Source organism: Hylobates moloch, unplaced genomic scaffold (genome assembly GCF_009828535.3).
Source record: "Hylobates moloch isolate HMO894 unplaced genomic scaffold, HMol_V3 SCAFFOLD_4, whole genome shotgun sequence".
NCBI lineage: Eukaryota > Metazoa > Chordata > Mammalia > Primates > Hylobatidae > Hylobates > Hylobates moloch.
In genome coordinates this window covers 133,986,163-133,999,393 of record NW_026652279.1, presented here as the reverse complement: position 1 = coordinate 133,999,393, position 13,231 = coordinate 133,986,163, and the positions used below count along the sequence as shown (strand labels likewise).

Sequence of the window (13,231 nt, the reverse complement as noted above, 5' to 3'; positions counted from 1 at the left end):
GAAATTTGCTTCTGAACACATTAGGATGAATATTATTAATAGACAACCAAGTGGAAGTACCATGGAGGCAGCTGCAAAAGTTGTCAAGAAGATGAGGAGGAATCAACAAGGAGAATGAGTAGGTGCAGCTAATGAGGAAGAGAAAAATTTAATAGTGTGTGACAATATGGAAGCTAAAGAATGTGTTCCCAGGAGTAGGGAGTGATCAACTGTGTTACGTACTGCTAGTAAGGTCAAGTATGGTAAGAACTGAGAATATGACTACTGGATTTGGGCAACATGAAGGTCTTAGGGGCTTTGGTAAAAACATCTTTGTTGGAGTAGTACGGGGGTGCCAAACGCTTGATAGTGGATATGAACACACACTTCTCAAAAGAAGACATTTATGTGGCCAAGAAACATGAAAAAAAGCTCATCATCACTGATCATTAGAGAAATGCAAATCAAAACCACAATGATACCATCTCATGCCAGTCAAAATGGCAATTATTAATAAGTCAAGAAACAACAGATGCTGGTGAGAAGCAGGAATGCTTCTACACTGTTAGTGGGAGTGTAAATTAGTTCAACCGTTGTGGAAGACAGTGTAGCGATTCCTCAAGGATCTACAAGAAGAAATAACATTTGACCCAGCAATCCCATTACTAGGTATATACCAAAAGGACTATAAATCACTCTACTATAAAAGGAATATAAACCAGTCTACTATAAAAAGACACATGGACACATATATTTATTGCAGCACTATTTATAGTAGCAAAGGCATGGAACCAACCCAAATGACCATCAATGATAGACTGGATAAAGAAAATGTGGTACATATACACCATGGAATACTACACAGTCATAAAAAGGAACGAGATCATGTCCTTTGCAGGGAAATGGATATGAAGCTAGAAACCATCATCCTCAGCAAACTAACACAGGAACAGAAAACCAAATACCACATATTCTCACTCATAAGGAGGAGCTGAACAATGAGAACACACGGAAACAGGGAGGGGAACAACACACACTGGGGCCAATTGGGGGGTGGGGGGCAAGGGGAGGGAGAGCATTAGGACAAACAGCTAATGCATGTGGGGCTTAAAACCTAGATGACCCGTTGATAGGTGCAGCAAACCACCATGGCACATGTATACCTACGCAACAAACCTACATGTTCTGCATTTGTATCACAGAACTTAAAATAAAATAAACTAAAATAAAAAAGAAAAGAAAAATAAAGTCTTCTTTGCTAACTTCAAAAATTATAAACGCTTGTCTGGGAATGGTAGCTCACACCTGTAATCCTAGCACTTTGGGAGGCTGAGGTCGGGGGGGAGGATCACTTGAGCTCAGGAGTTCAAGACCCAGCCTGGACAAAACAGTAAGACTTCATCCGTGTGAGTGTGTGTGTGTGTGTGTGTGTGTGTGTGTGTGTGTATAAATAAAATTATAAATGCTTTTATAAAGCTCTAATGATCCATACTCAGCCCTCAAGCATGGAATGTCGTTTGCAAATTATCTTAAAAGACCGAGTTTCTCCATCATTCTCAGCAAACTAACACAGGAACAGAAAACCGAAACACTGCATGTTCTCACTCATAAGTGGGAGTTGAGCAATGAGAACACATGGAAACAGGGAGGGAAACATCATACACTGGGGCCTGTCGGGGTGAAGGGCTAGGGGAGGGATAGCATTAGGAGAAATACCTAATGTAGATGACAGGTTGATGGGTGCGGCAAACCACCATGGCATGTGTATACCTATGTAACAAACCTGCACGTTCTGCACATGTATCCCGGAACCTAAAGTATAATAATAAAAAAAGACAGAATTTCTATTTTAAGTAAATTACCTTCAAAATTGTAGTTTTGATAGGAAATATTTGATCAGTTTACATAGCACTGACCAGATAAATGGGAGTGTGCACTGCATTGCAGAGTCAGATGTATCTAGTTTTTACCAATAAATGTTTATAATAATCACAGGCAGGTCACAGTTGATGTCTCAATTTCCTTACTTGCAAAATAGGGTTATTAATACCTAAACTTCATAAAATGTGTTTCTTTTTCTACAATGTATGTAAAGCATTGAGTACAATGCTAGATGCATAACAGGTACTCAATAAATAGTAGCTATGGTTACTATGCTACCTAAATATGAAAATGTAAATTAAAATGTGATGTTCATTTAAAGGTTGATAATTACAGCAATGTTTCCTCAAAGTTTTTATTGTATGAAATGAAAGTGATACTATTTTTAAAGGCATCCTAGGGAAAACAGAGAAGACTGTTGGAGGGGATTTAGCAGCTTAGGGTTCCTCCTACTAATCTGAGGGCTAAGGGGAGTGAAATCTGAGGCACAGCAGAGAAATATCTCTAGTAAAAAGCCGTGTGATCTCAGATAAGCACTTTTGAGCTTGGTCAGGGCTGCCACATCTGTAAAAGATCAGAAATTAGGCCAGGCACGGTGGCTCACGCCTGTAATCCCAGCACTTTGGGAGGCCGAGATGGGTGGATCACTTGAGGTCAGGAGTACCAGACCAGCCTGACCAACATGGCGAAACTCCAACTCTACTAAAAGTACAAAAATCAGCTGGGCATAGTGGCGCATGCCTATAATCCCAGCTACCTGGGAGGCTGAGGCAGGAGAATCACTTGAACCCGGGAGGCAGAGGTTGCAGTGAGCCAAGACTGTGCCACTGCACTCCAGCCTGGACGACGAGAGCAAAACTCTGTCTCAAAAAGTCTGCACTCTGGAGCTAATGGCCATGCCTTATCACCAATCACTCTGAGACTACTGAGGTAGAAAAGTTGGGGTCGTTCCTGAGGTTCACTTCCTGTCAATCACCAGATCTTGCCAATTCTCCTACCTATTCTTTAAATTCATCCATCATTTTCTCTTTCTACTTCTCATTTTCATCACCTAAACTGTGCAACAGCCTCCTACGTGATCTCCCTGCTTCTAGGCTTTCTTCAACTATAATCCACCCTGCATTGCAACCATAGTTATAAAAAATGAGTAAGTCATGTTCTTTCCTACTATAAAACCTCTGGAAATTCCCCACTGACAACAGAACCTTTAAAATCTGGCCCAATCTTACTTTACCAGCCTCTCCTACCACACAACGAACTACACCACAAAGGTAAATCTAAATTCCTATGCGACCTGAACTTACCTTGCTTCGTATCTGGAACACCCTATAGAGCTTGAAAATTTTAAGTATTATTAATGAAGCAGTGAACACATGTTGTAAACATCTAAGGAGTAAAGAATATAGTTAACAATAAAAGATAACTGATAATAAAAATTAAAATATTTGAGAAGAGCTGAGAGAGTTATCTGCAGAGCCATATACTTCAAGAATTATCTAACTGAAAAGACAAAGTAATTATTATTAAATTTTTCCACAGAAGAACTTAAAACATTATACAGATATCTGGTAAGATATGAACAAAAGAAGTCTGTTTGTTTGCTTAAGCACTAATGAGGACATACACTTTTAAAATGATGAATGGAACCTCTGTACACTAGTTAAATTCACCATTGTAATACATTACATATACTCAACTAATCTTTGTAAATAGATTCAGGATTCAAAGTTGTTTAATATCACTCTAAGATTCTACACAAATTTCAAGTTTATATCATTAAAGTTTCTTCTTGAGTACTTTTGGAAGATAAATTGTGGTCAAGATGGTTTTTATTGATTCGGCAGGAAAATAAAATCACTAAAGCAATACTAATTGTTGCACTTAAAAGCATCTTTTCAATCTCTTTTTCTTTACTGCCTACCCCCTTTCAAACAACTGTAAAGCTATTTCAATTTCCAGATTCTGTACTGCATCAAGAGCATCATGAATGCCTCTATTATCTTTTGTAGAGCACCACTCAGAATAGCTCTTTCTGTGTTTACAGTAACAAGACCACCTTAAATAAAGGTAGTTTTACTTTATAGAAAAACTTAATCAGCTGAATTTATCTCCCTTTACCTTATTATCTGATAACCTAATTAGGAAACATAAGCTAGCCATCTTATGCAGAAATTTAGACAGAAAAGAATGGCATGTAGACCCTCTACGTCTATATTACATCATTTAAGAAAACTAGTTAAATGCTATGGAGATAAACACCTAAGAATATATATTTCGTATTAGTATCTTCTAATGATAAATAATCCCATAATATTATCAGAGGACTTTTATATAATGGTGGTTTTCCTTAAACTGTCAACATAACAGATGAAAACATTTTCTTAAAGTATTCTACATAGGCACAAGGTACCAAAATAACTCATTTATGTCTATAATTTATAATGTACTTTTTGCATATATTATCTCATTTAGACCTCACGGGCCACCCTAAGAAGTATTATTAGTTAGTTATTATTATTTTTTGAGACAAGGTCTCACTCCATTTGCCCAGGCTGGGGTGCAAATGGCATGATCTCGGCTCAGTGTAGCCTTGACCTCCCAGGCTCAGGTGATCCTCCCACCTCAGCCTCCTTAATAGGACTACAGGCCTGTGCCACCAGGCCTGGCTAATTTTTTTGTATTTCACTAGAGACGGAGTTCTGCCATGTTGCCCAAGCTGGTCTCGAACTCCTAGACTCAAGCAATCCATCTGCCTCAGTCTCCCAAGGTGTTGGTATTACAGGTGTTAGCCACCACACCTAGCCTATTAGCTCATTTTATAAAAGAAGAAATTAAACTTCAGGGATATTAAGTGACTTATCCGCTGAGCTAATAAGTGGTAGAACCGGGATCAAGTTCAGTCTTTTGATCCAAATCTCTTTCGTAATATACTCCCACTCACAGAATGTCTTATTTCCAAATGCATAAGAGGGTCCATAACATTTCTGTCACATAATACCTACTAAGCAAGAAGTTATTTATATAATACATCTCAGCACTGTAGTACCTTTCACTCATTTCCTACAGCTCCAAAGTGGAATTTTAAGTAACTAGAAAATACAGAAAAGACAAAAAAGCTTAATTCACAAACTGGACCAAAGCATACATACATACTATAATTTCAACTACAGTATGTCTGATGTATCTAAATATCCAAGTTCTCTCTTCATTTATAATTGCCCTTTTCTTAAGTCTTTATATCTTCTACTCTCTTTCTTTTCTCTCAATACTTTAGCTTCAAGAACTAGTGGAATGACTGCAGGTCACATACCAAGATTGGACAGAGTAAGTTCCATGTGCCTTTTCCATATTAAAGAAGAGAAAAGAAAAAGTATCCTTTTAACATCCTCCAATGTATAGAAAACAAATTAAAGGCAAAATATATTTCACTAATCATTTCAGTTTCTTTAGTAATCCCAGCTCTTTGGGAGGCCAAGGAAGGCAGACTATCTGAGGTCAGGAGTTTGAGACCAGCCTGGCCAACAGATGGTGAAACCCCATCCGTACTAAAAATATGAAAATCAGCCGAGCGTGGTGGCACACACCTGTAATCCCAGCTACTCAGAAGGCTGAGACAGGAGAATCGCTTGGACCCGGGAGGTGGAGGTTGCAGTGAGCTGAGATCACGCCACTGCACTCCAGTCTGGGTGACAGAGCAAGACTCCATCAAAAAAAAAAAGTTTATTGGGGGAGAGATAAGGAGACCAAATATAAATATGCAAGTGTAAGTACTTCATCCATTTCAACTCACTGTAACAGCATACTTTGATAAAATACCAGTAACTAACACAATTATACATCTCAGGCCAAAGCAAAAGATTAATTTACCTAAACACACACACAACCCTAAATATGTAAACTTATTATGAATTTCATGTTTTATAACAGGAAATATTAAAATTCTTTCTTTAGCCATTTTAAGTTCTAAGATTTCAAAAGAAGTAACTTATAATTTATTTTTTACTGTGTGGAAGATTAGTATGATACAAGCTCAAACTACAGTTAAATCTGCCATAATGAAGAGACTAGGATCCCCAAAGATTACATAAAATATAGAGTTGGATTACTGTGAGATTAAAATGATAAAGGCAAGCCTGTACACCTAGCTAGTTAGGTGTCCTGTGAAATTCAAATTCATCTGGGCTCAGGCTGCAATTTGGCACCACCTGGTGGCAATTGTCCACTCTATCCTCAGTAGACATCCGATCAATTCTGAGCCCTGTGGCTGGCTGGGGCATCCACAGGGCAGCCCAAATCCCAGGAATCCCCTGGTTAGGTAGTGTCCATTTTGATGTGGATAGGGGGCCAGAAGAACACTGGAGACAAGGAGACAAGGACATCTGCTTTCAGTTTTCCTACTTCCAGAAACGGCTCTGTTGGTTGTTTCCCCACACAGCCTTACCAACCTACCCCTACCAACCACATTTATGTTACAATGGGATAAACTTTAAACATTTTTTTTTAAGAACAGCAAAAACCTCAAAAATGAGGAAATTTTCAAGATGATTACACACTAAAGTTTATATGGCTATGTGGATTGCTTAGGAATAACCATAGGAAGTTCCCATATATTTTAAAGTTATTATATCAGTCAACAAAAGCCTATTAGATCCACAACAGAATTGAACCACAGAACCAACAGTACTTATTTGTAAAATAGTAATAATACTATCTATACCACAGGCCTCTCTAATTCCCAGATCTTTCTCTTGAGGTTCAGATTCTTCTACAGTCAACTCTTTTATTTGTATATCCCACAGACACTTCAAGTGAAACAACTAAATTTATCATGTTTTCCTATTAAAGCTTTGTATTTTCTAATGTTTTAAAAACTATATCACTATCTATGCAGCTGTTTAATTCAGAAACCTCGCTGACATCCTTAATGAGTTCTCATCCCACCAATCCAATCTAGTCACTGAGTCCTGTTGGCTCTGTCTCCTAAATACTTTTCCAACCTGGCCCATTTCTCTCATCTTTACTGCTACTAATCCAGTTTCATTATCACCTCTCATCTGGATAATGGAAATAACCTCTAAAAGTAGACCCTCTCTGTCTAACAGGCTTATGCCATTCCAATCTATTCTCTACATTACAGAGATCTTTTGATATAAAATCAGATCAATTCATGCCTCTTCTTAAAATCTTTCAATTGTTCCCCATAGGTCTTACATAATGGTCCAAATGCATTCTTTGGGCCCATTTCCTGCTTGTTTCATCTCTTTTAACTCCCTGCCTCTCAGTCTATCCTTCAGCCATACCGAATTAGTTTGTTCAAAAAGCTTCATTTTGTCCTTTTTGTCTTACTTTCAGGCTTTTATATATGCTATATATTCATTCCCAATTCCCTTTCCTTCCTTAGTTCATAGTGTTAATGCAAACTAAATATGGCCTTAAGAAGGACTCCATACTTCTATATTTGAGTCCTTATTGACAAACTGCAACCTAACTTAATAGGCAGACAAGATAGAAAACCTAACTTGGGGGTATGTGCCTATAACAACAGCTGAGTCTTGGCCAACCTCAGCAGCCATACTTCAACCATTCATACACTGCTGAGTGTTCAAACAAGTTAAACACCAACCTATAACAAATCCGGCTGTTTCTGTATCTCACTTCTGATTTCTGTATGCCACTTTACTTTTTTTGTCTATAAATTTGTTCTGACCACGAGGGACCCCTGGAGTCTCTCTGAATTTCATGCTGTGATTCTAGAAGCTGCCTGATTTGCGAATTGTTCATTGCTCAATTAAACTTTAAATTTAATGTGTCTGAAGTTTTACTTTTAATAGTAGTTTTAGTCAAAAGGGGCAATTCTTCATTTATGAAGTCTTCCGCAATTCCTCCCAAGGCTAGGTTAGATACACAGATGGTCTCATTTTTATCCTATCATTTTGTCCATCATCATCATACTTAGGATAATTGTTTCTCTATTTGTCTTTACCCTCTATTAGACTATCAGCTTTGTGAAGACAAAGGTCACCACTATCTATGATGTCTAGCATTTAGCTGGCATATGGTAGGTTTCAATAAATATTTGCTAAATACATTAATTTGTTGCTCTGAAAATTACATGAGGGTACAAATGTGAAACTTTCCAACATAAAGCTTAGCATATAATAGGTGTATACCTCTTCTTTTAGTCTGCATTTTGAACTTTAAGAGCAAGTAATCACAAGGTACAGGATCCTCCTTTCTAATGTAGGGCTGGGACAAAGTAAAATTTTGCCAAAGATAGAGAATGTCTTTGGAATTCTCTCTCCAATCTCTTAATAACTCTGCTGCCCTAAGCATGTACATTCATAAAACTGTTATACTTTTGTTATGAACATGAAGGGACAACTAAGTGCAAAAGCAAATGAATCTTAAAATCCTAAGGTTATGTGAAGCCACAAAAATATATATGTATACAGCATAATTCCATTTATATGATACTAATATAATATGAAAAACTAAACTATATTGTGCAGAGATGTTTATTTACTGGAAACATAGATAATAAAAGTCTAAGGAGAAGCAAGGAAGTTATTAGCATAACAGAATAGCAGTTATGGAAGAAAGGAGTTAAACAGAAAGAGTCTCAAGGACATTTCTGTAGTGCTGCATTATTCTACTTCTTTATAATTATTTATTTAATGAACACTAGGAAATTTTCTCTGAACATCTGTTATTTTATACACATACATGCAAACATATATGGTCAAGAAAGAGAACAATCATAACATAGTAACTAAAATAAAAAATAACGCTATTTAAAGAATGGTCCAATATTTCTTTGAACTACTTGTAACAAAATTTTCTCAGGATTCAACATATGAAGGCTAGCTTAGGACTTCAAAAGCCTTATTCACAGAAAAGATTATGGTGCTCCTAATAGTAATTCGATACTCAAATATTAAAACATAAACTAAGTGTAAACAAATGCAGAAGTGTTTTTATTTTTCCCAAGATAAAAAATGTTATTTTAAAAATTAATATGTCAAAACATTTTTTAAGAACATGTATAATTTCTTCTGGCATGCATACATATTTGCTAGTGCCCAAAGCATATTTTTAGTTTGCCGACTGCTAAGATAGTATTGAATGATGACTTAGAATTTTTATATTTTGAAATTCTTTGCCATTTTCATTGAAAATATAATCCTAGATTATAAATATGACATAATTATTTTAAAGCTCAAATAAGAGAACAAGAAAAAATAGGCAGAAGAGTATAATCACAAAGTATCTGTTGAATGCACAAATAAATGATTTCTTTTGTGTTCAGTGTTTGAAGTTCATATTAATTTCCTTTGGTGTATACTTCTAATGCAGACTTTCAAAAAAGATCAACCAGGTAGATAAAGATCTATGCAAGCCAAATTTATGAGGAAAATAATAATCTGATTTTTATGAAAGTCATTTTATGACTTTCTACTAAGTCATATTTAGCAAAAATCCTAAAAAACTTCTGTCATAAATTGTATATCTACTCTCTTATCACCACAAATATTTTTACCCAAGAACAAAGAAACCCGAGAACAAAATCATACCTCTCAGAGGCAGTAGCATAAAAATCTCTACCAACCTGCTATATTAAATAACAATTTAACAGTAATTTAAAAATATCTTTGTTAATTTACTACCAAAGCATAATTCTACATATATAGTTTTTATAGTAGTGGCCAACTTATAAATACTATAATACAGCAGCTTTTTTTTTCTGGAATTGAGGGGTGGACGTACCAAATTTTCTGCTACTATATTCCTAGTAGAAATGACATGCTACAATGCTATTATAGATTAAGTCTGATTTAAAGCCTTGCTGACAACAATCAAAATATCATATAAGCAAATCAGTGCTGATAAACTAGTATCACAAGTCAATTTCAAAATAATTTTCTCATTAAAACATAAACTTTCAAAAACCACACTGACTAAAATAATGGTATAAAAATATCTGCCATTGAAATAAATAGTATTTATTTTCCCTGAATTCTGCCAATCACTAACTAGGTGAGCCTAATATTTACTGATCCAAAAGTAACTGCATGAATAAAAATGATATTTCTTTGTTTTCTTTCTTTTTTTTTTTTTGAGATGGTGTCTTGCACTTTCGCCAAGGCTGGAGTGCAGTGGCGCGATCTCAGCTCACTGCAAGCTCTGCCTCCCTGGTTCATGCCATTCTCCTGCCTCAGCCTCCCGAGTAGCTGGGATTACAGGCGCCCGCCACCATGCCCGGCTAATTTTTTGCATTTTTAGTAGAGACGGGGTTTCACCATGTTAGGCAGGATAGTCTCGATCTCCTGACCTTGTGATCTGCCCACCTCGGCCTCCCAAAGTGCTGGGATTACAGGTGTGAGCCACCGCGCCTGGCCAAAAATGATATTTCTTCAGGATTACCTAATACGACATCTTTCAGAGCCAGCAGCTAAATGCATATGTATATTTCAAATTACTATTCTAGTTTCAACAAGTTTCCAGGAGAAATTGTTGGTATAATACAGGAAGAACTGGTATCTCAGTACTCTTTACTTTTTATCTGTCCTTAATCTGAACTGAAGCAAATGCAAAAAGAGAAGTCACTAAGGTAAAAAAAAGACATAACAGGAATAACAGAGCAAAATGGTTAAAGTCTAGTAAATCTTGTTCTAAGACTTTAGAACTTTCATGTTCTCATTATATTTAGATTTCGATTTATGACAAGTTTTCTCTAATGTATTCAAAAAGACATTATATAATAGAAATAGCATTTAATTTCAATAAAGCTTCTAAAACCTCCAAAGATAAAATACAAGCATTTTTTTTTTTTTTTTTACCTGTTTTCTCGTTCATACATTTCCCTAGAGGCATTTCGAAGTTGATCAATTTCTTGGTTGGTTTTCAATCTGATTTGTTCTAGTTCATCATGCAGTTTATTTTCATATTCTGTTTTATAATGGTCTCTGCAAGGAGTGAAAAGGAACAGCCATAAATTTTCTTTTGAAACAAATAGGCTTTTGCACTCTATGTAAGATTTTAATACCTTTCATCGAGTATGCTCTATAAACTGTGTTACCTGAAAAACTTAACTATTAATAGTATAAAGTTTTATAATTCCTAAAAATACTGTTCCTAACTAGTATGATTTAAGATTTCAACCTGTTAAACATTATTTTCCAAAAGACTTAATTACTATATAAAATCTTAGTAATTCATGTGGGATAATTATTCATCTTCCAAAACACTTTTCTAGTAGTTTTAATGCATATGGTTGAGGCTTCAAAATTGAGAATGTCCTTCATTTAAAAATAATAATCTGGCAGGATGATGTTGAGAGATGAATAATATTAACAAAAATATAAAAATGAAATGACTCTGAGTCTATGAATCCTTTGCTTCCAAGCATGACAACCACAGCCACACTGTGATCTTTTAGCCAAGTCAAAGTACTATACAGGGTATGAAAAACTACTACAGGCTAGGAAAAATTACGAATGTGTGAACTCTTTAAGAGTAAAATTTACCTTTACCTTTACCTTTAAGGTAAAATTTGTTTTGTTTTAGTATTTTTTCTTTTTTTCTTAAAGAGATAATGCCTTGCTCTCTCACCCAGGATGAAGTACAGTGGCACAATCATGTAACCCCGAACTCCTGGGCTCAAGCCATCTTCCTGCCCCAGCCTCCTGAGTAGGCAGGACTACATGTGCTTGACATTGTGCCTTGCTAATTTAAAAACTTTTTTTTACAGAGACAGGGTTTTCAATGTTGCCCAGGCTGGTCTCAAACTTCTGGCCTCAAGCAATCCTCCTGCCTTGGCCTCCCAAAGTGCTGGGATTACAGGTGTGAGCCACTGCACCCAGCATGTTTGTTTTGGTATGTTGATAAGAATAATTCAAGGGTTATAAAAGCTATTGATATTAAGGTACTTTAGTAACTTCTACACATCTAGTAGAAGAAAGAAGGCAGGACCAAAGCATAGGGAGTCTGATTGAAGGGCATATAAGTTAAAACACAATGCGATACCACCTCCTCATAATTCTTTTACATTTCACACAAGAAATCGTTAGCATACTGAGATTTTCTTCCAAAATATACTTCTATAGAGATACTTTCATACTTTCTTTAAAAAAATACTTCTACAGAGATATTAGTCATAGGAATTTAAAAAATTATGTCACAAATGAAAAAACAGTCATAGCATATATCTATCTATCTAAAAGAAATAGGTTTTTGGTATTGCTGAAAAAAACCACAGTGTTTTTTAAAAAACCAACTAGAAAGGAATATTGTATAAGAAAATAAAATTGATAGATAAAACCCCCATCTCCCTGGGACAGACCACCTGGGGAAAGGGGTGCCTGTGGGTGCAGCTGCAGCAGACTTAAACATCCCTGCCTAACAGCTCTGAAGACAACAGCGGGTCTCCCAGGACAGCGTTTGAACTCTGCTAAGGGTCAGACTGCCTCCTCAAGTGGGTCCCTGACCCCCGTGTATCCTGACTGGGAGACACCTCCCAGTAGGGGCCGACAGACACCTCATACAGGAGAGCTCTGGCTGGCATCTGGCATGTGCCCCTCTGGGAAGAAGCTTCCAGAGGAAAGATCAGGCAGCAATCTTTGCTGCTCTGCAGCCTCCGCTGGTGATACCCAGGCAAACAGGGTCGGGAGTGGACCTCCAGCAAACTCTAGCAGGCTGGCAGCAAAGGGGCCTCTCAGATGGAAAATTAACAAACACAAAGGAATAGCACGTCCACTCAAAGACCCCATCTGAAGGTCACCAACATCAAAGACTAAAGGTAGACAAATCCACAAAGATGGGGAGACACCGGTGCAAAAAGGCTGAAAGTTCCAAAACCCAGAATGCCTCTTTTCCTCCAAAGGATCACAACTCCTCGCCAACAAGGAAACAAAACTGGACGGTGAATGAGTTTCACGAATTGACAGAAGTAGGCTTCAGAAGGTGGGTAATAACAAACTCCTCCAAGCTAAAGGAGCATGTTCTAACCCAATGCAAGGAAGCTAAGAACCTTGAAAAAAGGTTAGACAAATTGCTAACTAGAATAACCAGTGTAGAGAAGAATATAAATAACCTGATGGAGCTGAAAAACACAGCATGAGAACTTCATGAAGCATACACAAGTTTCAAAAGCCAAATCGATCAAGTGGAAGAAAGGATATCAGTGACTGAAGATCAACTTAATGAAATAAGGAGAGAAGACAAGATTAGAGACCAAAGAATAAAAAGGAATGAATAAAGCCTCCAAGAAATATGGGACTACGTGAAAAGACCAAAACTACGTTTGATTGATGTACCTGAAAGTGATGGGGAGAATGGACCCAAGTTGGAAAACACTTCAGGATATTATCCAGGA

General features: G+C 36.7%; 1 protein-coding gene across 4 annotated transcripts in view; it reads right to left on the bottom strand.

Moving 5' to 3' along the window:
* PIBF1 (progesterone immunomodulatory binding factor 1) overlaps positions 1 to 13,231 on the bottom strand; it is a 260,610-nt gene that overhangs the window by 186,835 nt on the left and 60,544 nt on the right. For all 4 annotated transcript variants that reach the window (XR_009213290.1, XM_032151003.2, XM_058437974.1 and 1 more), the window contains exon 9: positions 10,698 to 10,823. Coding sequence is in view for 3 of the 4 variants with exons in the window: in XM_032151003.2 (XP_032006894.1) it covers positions 10,698 to 10,823 (126 nt within the window). In the remaining variant the exon portion in view is untranslated. The remainder of the gene's footprint in view (positions 1 to 10,697; positions 10,824 to 13,231) is intronic.